This window comes from Eubalaena glacialis, chromosome 5 (assembly GCF_028564815.1).
Source record: "Eubalaena glacialis isolate mEubGla1 chromosome 5, mEubGla1.1.hap2.+ XY, whole genome shotgun sequence".
NCBI classification, from domain to species: domain Eukaryota; kingdom Metazoa; phylum Chordata; class Mammalia; order Artiodactyla; family Balaenidae; genus Eubalaena; species Eubalaena glacialis.
Genome location: NC_083720.1, coordinates 155,844,986 through 155,858,635, shown reverse-complemented (window position 1 = coordinate 155,858,635; position 13,650 = coordinate 155,844,986). Strand labels below are relative to the sequence as shown.

At 40.4% G+C, this 13,650-nt stretch overlaps 1 protein-coding gene across 1 annotated transcript in view; it reads right to left on the bottom strand.

Annotated features, from left to right (window-relative positions):
* The window catches only part of ASIC5 (acid sensing ion channel subunit family member 5), a 35,828-nt gene extending 23,434 nt beyond the window's left edge, over positions 1 to 12,394 (bottom strand). The window contains 5 exon segments of the mRNA XM_061191047.1: positions 8,439 to 8,637; positions 8,640 to 8,693; positions 8,696 to 8,730; positions 12,018 to 12,084; positions 12,286 to 12,394. Of these exon segments, the coding sequence (XP_061047030.1) occupies positions 8,439 to 8,637; positions 8,640 to 8,693; positions 8,696 to 8,730; positions 12,018 to 12,084; positions 12,286 to 12,394 (464 nt within the window).
* Between the last annotated feature and the right edge of the window lie 1,256 nt (positions 12,395 to 13,650).

Genomic DNA, 13,650 nt, shown 5'->3' with positions numbered 1-13,650 from the left:
TGCCTTCTTGGAAGCAATGTCTATTCAAGTTCTCAGTACATTTTAAATTGGGTTCTTAGGGTTTTTTGTTTTTGTTTTTTGCTACTGAGTTGTAGGAGTTCGTTAAATTCTAAATGGTTAATTTTTTAAATACAGTTTACCAGTTATGGCTGTTTCTCTGGGGAAAAGATCTGTGAGGGTCCTCACACTGCTGTTCTCAAAATGATAAATACATTTTCTTTTAATAAAGGGTATCTGCAGCCAATCTTTGCTTTCGTTAGAACACATACCATTTAAAATAGTACAGAGCAATAGTATTGAAAATATTTGAGGGCATTTGATTTACTTCTACTCTTTGGGACCTTGATACATATCTTGATATATATCTAAAAATCACAGGAACATGCTATAATACCTACTGTATATTGAACACCTGTTCAAACAACACCCCAGGGATGAGACAAAATGGTGTATATATTACCTGATCTAATGACACAGCAAGCATGTGAAGTAGATGATATTACATCATTTTGTACACACACATATTGAAGCTTAAAAAGGTGAAGTGACTTGTCCATGGTAAAATAGCTGATCAGTGGTGGATCTGAAGGAAGTCACCTCCACCACCCCCAGGTGAAAATCTTATGTGCAGCCATTCATGCTTGACCACAGACAATGACAAGGCTTTTCATGGATGGCCTCATGGGGAAGCTGCCCTCCCCACAGGAGACCTGGTGCACAGCCAGGGACGTGCAGTTCTCTGGAGGGAGTTGTGGTCAAGGGCTCAACAACAGCAGAGCAGTAAACCAAGGGTGAGCACAGGTCACACGCCCATGGAGCTGGGCACGTTCCTATTACAATAAACGTCTGACCCTAAACACGTTGAAGCATTTCACTTCTCCATACTTTAGCACAGTGCTTCTCTGTATCTTCAAGTTATTCGTCATCTCCCCCTACAAACTGCCTGGACATCCTTAGACACTCACACTCCGTGACACCCAGACAGGGACTGTCACCTGTCATCTGTGCTCTCAGAGCCCCTGCACACACGTTTAATCTATAATCGCCACACATACTGCATTGTGATTGCTAATGTTTCTCTCTCTTTTGTTAATTAACAAATTTTTTAAATGCAAGGATAAATACTTGTACATCTATTTAACCACAGGGCTTGTTGCTTAGCCCAGCATATAATTGTGGAGGGAAAGAAGGAAGAAAAGAAGGAAAATGGAGAAGAAATCAATAAGCTTCTTAGCCCCTTACATTTCTGTTTTTCAGTACAATTTAAGACCTTCAGTGGTTTTGTGTATATTAAATAGCAAACAAACTATTTCAGTCATCCAAGAAAGGTTATACTAGCAAAATTATAGAGACTTGTTATTATTATTTTTTTCATCTTTATTGTAGTATAATTGCTTTACAATGTTGTGTTAGTTTCTGCTGTATAACAAAGTGAATCAGCTATACGTATACTTATATCCCCATATCCCCTCCCTGTTGCTTCTCCCTCCCACTCTCCCTATCCCACCCCTCTAGGTGGTCACAAAGCACCGAGCTGATCTCCCTGTGCTATGCGGCTGCTCCCCACTAGCTATCTATTTTACATTTGGCAGTGTATATATGTCCATGCTACTCTCTCACTTTGTCCCAGCTTACCATTCCCCCCGCCCTGTGTCCTCAAGTCCATTCTCTATGTCTGCATCTTTATTTCTGTCCTGCCACTAGGTTCATCAGTACCGTTTTTTTAGATTCCATATATATGCCTTAGCATACAGTATTTGTTTTTCTCTTTCTGACTTACTTCACTCTGTATGACAGACTCTAGGTCCATCTACTTCACTACAAATAACTCAATTTCATTTCTTTTTATGGCTGAGTAATATTCCATTGTATATATGTGCCACATCTTCTTTATCCATTCATCTGTTCATGGACACTTAAGTTGCTTCTATGTCCTGGATATTGTAAATAGAGCTGCAATGAACATTGTGGTACATGACTCTATTTGAATTATGGTTTTCTCAGGGAATATGCCCAGTAGTGGGATTGCTGGTTGTATGGTAGTTCTATTTTTAATTTTTTAAGGAACCTCCATACTGTTCTCCATAGTGGCTGTATCAATTTACATTCCCACCAACAGTGCAAGAGTGTTCCCTTTTCTCCACACCCTCTCCAGCATTTATTGTTTGTAGATTTTTTGATGATGGCCATTCTGACTGGTGTGAGGTGATACTTCATTGTAGTTTTGATTTGCATTTCTCTGATGATTAATGATGTTGCGAATCCTTTCATGTGTTTGTTGGCAATCTGTATATCTACTTTAGAGGAATGTCTATTTAGTTCTGCCCGTTTTTGGATTGGGTTGTTTGTTTTTTTGATATTGAGCTTCATGAGTTGCTTGTATATTCTGGAGATTAATCTTTTGTCAGTTGCTTCGTTTGCAAATATATTCTCCCATTCTGAGGGTTGCCTTTTTGTCTTGTTTATGGTTTCTTTGGCTTTGCAAAAGTTTTAGGTTTCATTAGGTCCCATTTGTTTATTTTTCTTTTTATTTCCATTTCTCTAGGAGGTGGGTCAAAAAGGATCTTGCTGTAATTTATGTCATAGAGTGTTCTGCCTATGTTTTCCTCTAAGAGTTTTACAGTGTTTGGCCTTACATTTAGGTCTTTAATCCATTTTGAGTTTATTTTTGAGTATGTTTTTAGGGAGTGTTCTAATTTCATTCTTTTACATGTAGCTGTCCAGTTTTCCCAACACCACTTATTGAAGAGGCTGTCTTTTCTCCATTGCATATTCTTGCCTCCTTTATCAAAAATAAGGTGACCATATGTGCGTGGGTTTATCTCTGGGCTTTCTATCTGGTTCCATTGATCTGTATTTCTGTTTTTGTGCCAGTACCATATTGTCTTGATTACTGTAGCTTTGTAGTATAGTCTGAAGTCAGGAAGCCTGATTCCTCCAGCTCCATTTTTCTTTCTCAAGATTGCATTGGCTATTCGGGGTCTTTTGTGTTTCCATCCAAATTGTGAAATTTTTGGTTCTAGTTCTGTGAAAAATGCCGTTGGTAGTTTGAAAGGGATTGCATTCAATCTGTAGATCGCTTTGGGTAGTATAGTCATTTTCACAATGTTGGTTCTTCCAATCCAAGAACATGGTATATCTCTCCATCTGTTTGTATCATCTTTAATTTCTTTCATCAGTGTCTTATAGTTTCCTGGAGATAGGTCTTTTGTCTCCTTAGGTAGGTTTATTCCTAGGTATTTTATTCTTTTTGTTGTAATGGTAAGTGGGAATGTTTCCTTAATTTCTCTTTCAGATTTTTCATCATTAGTGTATAGGAATGCAAGAGATTTCTGTGCATTAATTTTGTGTCCTGCTACTTTACCAAATTCATTGATTAGCTCTAGTAGTTTTCTGGTAGCATCTTCAGGATTCTCTATGTATAGTATCGTGTCATCTACAAACAGTGACAGTTTTACTTCTTTTCTGATTTGGATTCCTTCTACTTCTTCTTCTTCTCTGATTGTTGTGGCTAAAACTTCCAAAACTATGTTGAATAATAGTGGTGAGAGTGGGCAACCTTGTCTTGTTCCTGATCTTAGTGGAAATGGTTTCAGTTTTTCACCATTGAGAACGATATTGGCTGTGGCTTTGTCATATATGGCTTTTATTATGTTGAGGTACATTCCCTCTATGCCTACATTCTGGAGGGTTTTTATCATAATTGGGTGTTGAATTTTTTTGAAAGCTTTTTCTGCATCTATTGAGATGATCATATGGTTTTTCTCCACCAATTTGTTAATATGGTTTATCACATTGATTGATTTGCATATATTGAAGAATCCTTGCATTCCTGGGATAAACCCAACTTGATCATGGTGTATGATTCTTTTAATGTGCTGTTGGATTCTGTTTGCTAGTATTTCATTGAGGATTTTTGCATCTATGTTCATCAGGGATATTAGCCTGTAGTTTTCTTTCTTTGTGACAGCTTTGTCTGGTTTTGGTATCAGGGTGATGGTGGCCTCGTAGAATGAGTTTGGGAGTGTTCTTCCCTCTGATATATTTTGGAAGAGTTTGAGGAGGATAGGTGTTCACTCTTCTCTAAATGTTTGATAGAATTTGCCTGTGAAGCCATCTCGTCGTGGGCTTTTGTTTGTTGGAAGATTTTTAATCACAGTTTCAATTTCATTGCTTGTGATTGGTCTGTTTATATTTTCTATTTCTTCCTGGTTCAGTTTTGGAAGGTTGTGCTTTTCTAAGAATTTGTCCATTCCTTCCAGGTTGTCCATTTTAGTGGCATAGTGTTGCTTGTAGTAATCTCTCATGATCCTTTGTGTTTCTTCAGTGTCAGTTGTTACTTCTCCTTTTTCATTTCTAATTCTGTTCATTTGAGTCTTCTCCTTTTTTTTTTTAATGAGTGGCTAATGGTTTATCAACTTGTTTATCTTCTCAATGAATCAACTTTTAGTTTTATTGATCTTTGCTATTTTTCCTTCATTTCTTTTTCATTTATTTCTGATCTGATCTTTATGATTTCTTTCCTTCTGCTAACTTAGGGTTTTTTTTGTTCTTCTTTGTCTGATTGCTTTAGGTGTAAGGTTAGGTTGTTTATTTGAGATGTTTCTTGTTTCTTGACGTAGGATTGTATTGCTATAAACTTCCCTCTTAGAACTGCTTTTGCTGCATCCCACAGGTTTTGGGTCATCGTGTTTTCATTGTCATTTGTTTCTGGGTATTTTTTGATTTCCTCTTTGATTTCTTCAGTGATCTCTTGGTTATTTAGTAGTGTATTGTTTGGCCTCCATGAGTTTGTATTTTTTACAGATTTTTTCCCTGTAATTGATATATAGTCTCATAGCATTGTTGTTGGAAAAGATACTTGATATGATTTCAATTTTCTTAAATTTACCATGGCTTGATTTGTGACCCAACATATGATCTATCCTGGAGAATGTTCCATGAGCACTTGAGAAGAAAGTGTATTCTGTTGTTTTTGGATGGAATGTCCTACAAGTATCAATTAAGTGCATGTTGTTTAATGTATAATTTAAAGCTTGTGCTTCCTTAATTATTTTCATTTTGGATGATCTGTCCATTGGTGAAAGTGGGGTGTTAAAGTTTTCCCCTTTTATGGCTGTTAGCATTTGCCTTATGTATTGAGGTGCTCCTATGTTGGGTGCATAAATATTTACAATTGTTCTATCTTCTTCTTGGATTGATCCCTTGATCATTATGTAGTGTCCTTCTTTGTCTCTTGTAACTGTCTTTATTTTAAAGTCTATTTTGTCTGATATGAGAATTGCTACTCCAGCTTTCTTTTGATTTCCATTTGCATGGAATACCTTTTTCCATCCCCTCACTTTCAGTCTCTATGTGCCCCTAGGTCTGAAGTGGGTCTCTTGTAGACAGCATATATATGGGTCCTGTTTTTGTATCCATTCAGCCAGTCTATATCTTTTGGTTGGAGCATTTAATTCATTTACATTTAAGGTAATTATCGATATGTATGTTCCTATTACCATTTTCTTAATTGTTTTGGGTTTGTTTTTGTAGGTCTTTTCCTTCTCTTGTGTTTCCTGCCTAGAGAAATTCCTTTAGCATTTGTTGTAAAGCTGGTTTGGCGGTGCTGAATTTTCTTAGCTTTTGCTTGTCTGTAAAGGTTTTAAGTTCTCCATTGAATCTGAATGAGATCCTTGCTGGGTAGAGTAATTTTGGCTGTAGGTTTTTCCCTTTCATCACTTTAAATATGTCCTGTCACTCCCTTTTGGCTTGCAGAGTTTCTGCTGAACGATTAACTGTTAACCTTATGGGGATTCCCTTGTATGTTATTTGTTGCTTTTCCTTAATGCTTTTAATATTTTTTCTTTGTATTTAATTTTTGATAGTTTGATTAATATGTGTCTTGGTGTGTTTCTCCTTGGATTTTTCCCATATGGCACTCTCTGTGCTTCCTGGACTTTATTAACTATTTCCTTTCCCATATTAGGGAAGTTTTTAGCTGTAATCTCTTCAAATATTGTCTCAGTCCCTTTCTTTTTCTCTTCTTCTTCTGGGACCCCTATAATTCGAATATTGGTGCTGTTAATGTTGTCCCAGAAGTCTCTGAGACGGTCCTGAATTCTTTTCATTCTTTTTTCTTTATTCTGCTCTGTGGTAGTTATTTCCACTATTTTATCTTCCAGGTCACATCTCCATTGTTCTGCTTCAGTTATTCTTCTATTGTTTCCTTTTAGAGAATTTTTAATTTCATTTATTGTGTTGTTCATCATTGTTTGTTTGCTCTTTAGTTCTCCTAGGTCCTTGTTAAACATTTCTTGTATTTTCTCCATTCTGTTTCCAAGATTTTGGATCATCTTTACTATCATTACTCTGAATTCTTTTTCAGGTAGACTGCCTATTTTCTTTCATTTGTTTGGTCTGGTGGGTTTTTACATCGCTCCTTCATCTGCTGTGTATTTCTCTGTCTTCTCATTTTGCTTAACTTACTGTGTTTAGGGTCTCCTTTTCACAGGCTGCAGGTTCGTAGTTCCTGTTGTTTTTGGTGTCTGCCCCCAGTGGGTGAGGTTGGTTCAGTGGCTTGTGTAGCTTCCTGGTGGAGGGGACTAGTGCCTGTGTTCTGGTGGATGAGGCTGGATCTTGTCTTTCTGGTGGGCACGTCCAAGTCTGGTGGTGTGTTTTGGGGTGTCTATGACCTTATTATGATTTTAGGCAGCCTCTCTGCTAATGGGTGGGGTTGTGTTCCTGTCTTTCTAGTTGTTTGGCATGGGGCATCCAGCACTGGAGCTTGCTGGTCATTGAGTGGAGCTGGGTCTTAGCGTTGAGATGGAGATCTCTGGGAGAGCTCTTGCTGTTTGATATTTCGTGGGGCCTGGAGGTCTCTGGTTGTCCAATGTCCTGAACTTGGCTCCCCCACCTCAGAGGCTCAGGCCTGATACCCAGCTGAAGCACCAAGACCCTGTCAGCTACATGGCTCAGAAGAAAATGGAGGAAAAAAATAGAGAAAGAATAAAATAAAATAAAGTTATTAAAATAAAAAATATATAAATATTATTTAAAATAATTTAAAAATTTAAAAAGTAAAAGGAAGAGAGCAAGCAAATCAATAAACAAATCTACCAGTGATAATAAACTCTAAATACTAAACTAAGATAAACATAAAACCAGAGACAAATTAGATGCAGACAGCAAACCCCAAGTCTACAGTTGCTCCCAAAGTCCACCTCCTGAATTTGGGATGATTCGTTGTCTGTTCAGGTATTCCACAAATGCAGGTACATCACGTTGATTGTGGAGATTTAATCCGCTGCTCCTGAGGCTGCTGGGAGAGATTTCCCTTTCTCTTCTTTGTTCGCACAGCTCCCGGGGTTCAGCTTTGGATGTGGCCCCGCCTCTGCGTGTAGGTCGCCTGAGGGCGTCTGTTCTTCGCTCACACAGGACGGGGTTAAAGGAGCAGCTGCTTCGGGGGCTCTGGCTCACTCAGGCGGGGGGAGGGAGCGGTACGGAGGAGGCGGGGCGAGCCTGCGGCGTCAGAGGCGTCGTGACGTTGCAGCAGCCCGAGGCGCGCCGTGCGCTCTCCCGGGGAAGTTGTCCCCGGATCACGGGACCCTGGCCGTGGCGGGCGGCACAGGCTCCCGGGAGGGGCGGTGTGGAGAGTGACCTGTGCTCGCACACAGGCTTCTTGGTGGCGGCAGCAGCAGCCTTGGCGTCTCATGCCCGTCTCTGGGGTCCGCGCTGATGGCCGCGGCTCGCGCCCGTCTCTGGAGCTCGTTTAGGCGGCGCTCTGAATCCCCTCTCCTCGCGCACCAGGAAACAAAGAGGTAAGACAAAGTCTCTTGCCTCTTCGGCAGCTGCAGACCTTTTCCCGGACTCCCTCCCACTAGCTGTGGTGCGCTAACCCCTTCAGGCTGTGTTCACGCCGCCAACCCCAGTCCTCTCCCTGCGATCCGACCTCCGAAGCCCGAGCCTCAGCTCCCAGCCCCGCCCGCCCCGGCGGCTGAGCAGACAAGCCTCTCGGGCTGGTGAGTGCTGCTCGGCGCCGATCCTCCGTGCGGGAATCTCTCCGCTCTGCCCTCCGCACCCCTGTGGCTGCGCTCTCCTCCGTGGCTCTGAAGCTTCCCCCCTCCGCCACCCACAGTCTCCGCCCGCGAAGGGGCTCCTAGTGTGTGGACACCTTTCCTCCTTCACGGCTCCCTCCCGCTGGTGCAGGTCCCGTCCCTATTCTTTTGTCTCTGTTATTTCTGTTTTCTTTTGCCCTCCCCAGGTACGTGGGGAGTTTCTTGCCTTGTGGGAGGTCTGAGGTCTTCTGCCAGCGTTCAGTAGGTGTTCTGTAGGAGTTGTTCCACATGTAGGTGTATTTCTGATGTATTTGTGGGGAGGAAGGTGATCTCCACGTCTTACTCCTCTGCTGTCTTGAAGGTCCTCTGGAGACTTTTTATTATTAAAAGAGTAATTTTTACCTGTTTAAATTACAGAAGGTCATGGCCGGGAACTCTGTCTTCTCCACATATTGTGCCTCCGTAGATGTCATGGGGCGGGGTCACCTGAAGTAGTTGGCCAGACGGCTATAGATCTGCCAGACCATGAGCCCCATGGAGCCTGGGACCACCTTGCGAATTCTACTGTGGTTCCGGACAATGTCATGGACCCCATGGAAGGAGTGGAGATGGCAAAGTCATGGTCAGACTCCTTGCGGTCAGTGCGAGGTGGTAGATTTTCTTTGAAAGGCAGAGCTTTATCTTTTCTAAGAGTCTTTAAGTTTAATCAAATAATTCAACAGACAAACAAAACAAGGAATGAGTTAGGGAACCTTATGCTGTATGTGAAAAACACAACCCACTTAGGTTTAAACATGTTCCCCTTTTATGGGTACACATGAGGACTCAAAATTCATCTTGACCACAGGCAATGACAAGGCTGTTCATGGACGGCCCCATGGGGCACGGATTGTTTAGGAGTCAGGAAGTGTGGACCACCGAGGTCTGATAAGAATGTGGGGCTGTTCCGAGGGTGCCTCTTGCTCATGCAACCCTATTCGTGCCACCCCATTAATGTTGCATTTTCAATAGCAACCCACCCTGAAAGGGTTGCGTACAATAGCTCATGATCTTTAAAAAATTGCCTCTGGTCCAGGCTTCGTTCTGGGAAACTGTGGTACTTTAGCCAATGTCTTAATCTTTCTAATACATTGCTTCTCTCCTGGCAAACGGGCGCGACAATCTCTGCCTCATGAGTGTGTTGTAGTAAATAAAAGAACACCTGGGGATGGCTCGGTACCTTACCTGGACCATGGTAAGTGCTCACTTCACATTAGCTCCTTTTGTTATTCTGCTAATTCAGTGGTGATGTGGTAATTGGCAAAGTCTCCTGTCTAAGATTCTCATTTAAGAGATGAGTCCTTAATAGTCTCACAAATGCTCATAATTAGGTGAATTAACCTTTATATCCTTTGCTTCAATTCAGGAAGTATTCTTTATGTCAACGAATCAGCATTAATTTACTTCCAAAAGGTCTCATTAAATCATTAGTTAATATTTCATAGGTTTCTAATCAATTAGCTAAGTAAGCTTAAGTCATGGGATATATAATGATATATAAGAGACTCCTATGAACATTTTCTAAGGGATTCCATTTCATCTGCAAAGTGTTAGGACACAATTCCAAATTATATTATGATTATTTTACAGAGACTGTAAACTAAGCAAGAAATTGTGTATTAGTCTGATTAGCTTGACTTTGGACCAACATTTTGTAATAGCTCCACAAACCACAAACTGTTTTTTTAAAAAATATTGAATTAGGATATATGTGTGTATATATTATAGGTACACACACACACACATATGTATTTAAAGTAACTGCACAGTCCCAGAGCAAAATCAGAAATGTCTGAAAAGCTATTATTATTGTTCATGAGCAAAATAAATTTAACAATGCTCTTTTACATATTATTTAGCCATTAGCAACAAACACATGTGGAGGATTTCCTCTGACAGAAGGACAACTCAGTCTCAAGGAATCTGGCACCCTTCCCACCACAGGGGAAGGGTGACCTAGTAATCAGTAACTGGCCAACCAAAGTATTGCTGGTTGCAAGCATTACCTTGAAAAATATGTTTCAAGTTGATCTGTCAAAAATCAGCTCATTTAGGGACTTCCCTGGTGGTCCAGTGGTTACGGCTTCGCCTTCCAATGCAGGGGGTGCAGGTTCAATCCCTGGTCAGGGAGCTAAGATCTCACATGCCTCACGGCCAGAAAAAACAAAACATAAAGCAGAAGGAATATTGTAACAAATTCAATAAAGTCTTTAAAAATGGTCCACATCAAAAAAAAGAAGAAATCTTTAAAAAACAAACAAAAAAACACAAAAATCAGCTCATTTAATATAAATCTACCCTTTGACAACTGCTTTGGCTTTCCTGGAGTGTTCTCTATCTCTTCCTAGGGTTTCAAAAGAGTTCTCAAAAATATTGTATTAGATGAATGGTGAAGAAACAAGGGGATGTATTACTGTGAGGAAGATTAGAATTGGTTTAATAAAGAGCCTACCAGCCTACTGGAAACTTCTTACTTTCCCAATAATACTTCTTATGTAATTACTACAAGTGGCCCTTGCATTGAATACTGATCTTTACAGAAGCATTTTGAGGAACATCGAACAAGTCTTGCTGTATTTTGAAATAAAAATTGTAGGCACATGATAAATAGGAATCAGACCAAACCAAACCAAACAAAACAAAAAACAGATTCTAGCATATAGGAATATTTTAAAACTATATATGTTTGACTTCCTCATATAAATGACTTTTTCCTAAGTAACAGAAGCTGTATGACTTACATCCAAGGAATATTGGAAGTCAAATTTCCCCAATGAAAAATATAACCCCCTTTTCCTTTGCTAATTTCTCGCTTCTAGAGATGAAAATTTTAACCGTTCTGAGGATTTTACACCTTTCTCAGCCTGGGCTTTTATTTTCTCAATCTGCCCCATCCCCAATTTCAGTAAGCAGGAGTTCTTGAGGTCTAACCAATTTTCATCAATAACCACACTCATTTTGTGGCCTTTGTATAAAATACAGCAGTCGAGGCTGTGAAACGTGGGGCAGTTTCAATGTTTGTGTTGCTATGTTTTGCCCCGTAAAGCACATAATCTGCAAACCAAAAATGCTGGCAGAACCAGCTATGGGCATTTATGGACTCAGGAGAAGCTACTGTAGAGTGAAACCAAAAAACATAATTAAGGCAACCATTTTCTCAGAATTAGAGGGACAACCTCTACGAATACTTGTGGTTTTAGAATCACCTCTAATGGACCAGGCTAATTGAATCTCAGGAGACTCACTGGAGATCGTCTCCTTAGTTTTTAATTCTACCTCTCTTTACATCACTTTGAATCAAAATGCAGCTGGAGTGAAATCTGTGGGGACAAAGATGTCTTTTCCTTGTTGAAGTTTCTTTCTAAATCACAGATGAAACTGTTTTAAACAGAAATAGTAATCAAATGAAAATGATAAAATAAAGCACCAGAGAATATTTCCTCAAGAAGAAATGATTGCTGAAAGCATTCAAATTCAATAAAGCACAAAGGCTAATTATTGGTTCATATGAACACTTTTGAGAAATTATTAGAACTTATTATATTAAATAATAAACTGGAGAATATGCATTATTGTGTATAAATGGCACCATCTCCTGACAGAACTGAGGAATTGCGTGTATCTCAGAGCCTTTTAGAAGCGCCACGGTAACATTTTACAAGTATATAACCTCTAACCATTAACATGGTTAGATATGAGTCACAAGTATTTTCTTGGAAACTCAGGACTCTAAGTTGAAACTAGTCTTATATGGAAACAAACTAAGAAATTTCAAGAGATGTAAATGAAAGTCCTAGGGAGACTTCCCCAAGCATCCAATTAAAGATTTCAGGAAGAGGGTCAGTCTTACGACGACTATGCGTTTCTCCCTCCGAGAGCTCTTCTTGGGGTTAATCACAGCTTCAGTTACAGTCTGTTAAAACCCAGGTGCTCCTGACTTACCTGATCACCCTTCCTTCCCTTGCCAGCCGCCCTTCCTTTCTTCTCCTCGGCGTCTTTCCACAGCATCCTGGAGGTTACAGGTCAGTGTCCTGTCAGTTACTCACTGTTTGGACTTCTAGGGGCAGAATCTTTGGCTGATTTCAGTTTGGGAACAGACTGCCTGCGGGGGGCCAATAATGCACCTGGGCAGGGGGACATGGGTGCCCTGGGGGGAGAGCGCTGGAAGGAAACTCAAGAGAGAAAGAGGGCCTACAAAGCCGTATTTTACCTGCGCCGTGATTTAACCAAGGCTCAGGCATAACCAGAAATTTTCTTGACGTTCCTTTCAGTTTCACTTCCTCTTCTGCCTTGCTCACAACCTTTAGTTGCTTCCGCATCGGACCTCAGTGCAAAGGGAAAAAAGAGAGTGAAACATAGAAAGGAAAGAAGGCCAGCAAGATCTCTCCCGTCATGCCTACCCTTTACTTGATAAAGAATACAAATTTTAAAAGCCTCTTATTTTTATTTGCTCACGTGTTCCTCTCTTCTGTGACATTTAAAAACGATGATTTCCCACAACACTGTAAACCAGCTATAATAGAATGGTTTTGAAAAGTAAAAATAAAAATAAAATAGATAATTTTGGTTGCTCTCGCTTGCAGGGCTCTGATACCGCCTCATGGATGCCTCTTCTACTTTAGGATGAACATTGTTGCCTTTTCTTCCTCTCCGCTCATTTAAAAAGTATTTCACTATCACCTCCCTCTACTCTGGCGACTTGTAGTAAATTTGCACTCCATCTTTGCCTGGCAAGGAAATGCCGCCCCCCACCCCACCGTTTGCCTTCACCGCCCCTGTCTGAAATCAAAGCCCAGCATCCTTCTCCCTCAACGACCTCTGCTTGCTTCTTTGTTATTAACTCTCTAAGTAGCTCAATAAAAACACAGACCCTCCCCCTTTCCTTCCTCCTGCTTCCCCTGCTCACGCCCTTGGTTTGCAGAGCAGATGCCTTTGGCCAAAGATCCATCCTCAGCTTTCTCCCATCACCACCCCTCAACAAGCTCACAAACAAAAGAATGGGGAATTCAAGGACAAAGCCAAATCCAGGGAGAACCTAGAGGGTTCTGAATTAGTGTTCTCTACCACCCTTGCGCAAGTAGCGTCAGCAGCAGAAAACCACTCATTACCACGGAAGACCGCAAAAGATGAAATAACGAGAGTGGATGGGGAGAAAGAAACCATTTTCTCTGACCTTGCATTTGAATCCAGAGCATAAACAACGTTAAGAATTTTATGCAGTGTCTAGAGAAGTATGCTCTGGCCCACCACTGGTTATACAGACACACTTTTATGGTGTTTTTCAAAAAATCTTATGTGTTTTTAATAAAATTTTTGATCCGATTGAATAGGCATACATCTAAAGGTATAAAAAAGTTATCTTTAGCTACTACTTTTAAATCTAGCTTTGAATTAAAACTTGTATTTTACTATCTCTTTGGGGCAATGCATAACCATTAATAGTGATGCAATTTCTTTTTTAGATTTAAACAGATTTGATACGACTACAGGGTCTGCAAAGGAAGACAGTGTAAAGAATACCTTTTCTTTTATTGGAAGTAGATATTTTTCTTAGTAATCTTGGAAGGGAAAAACA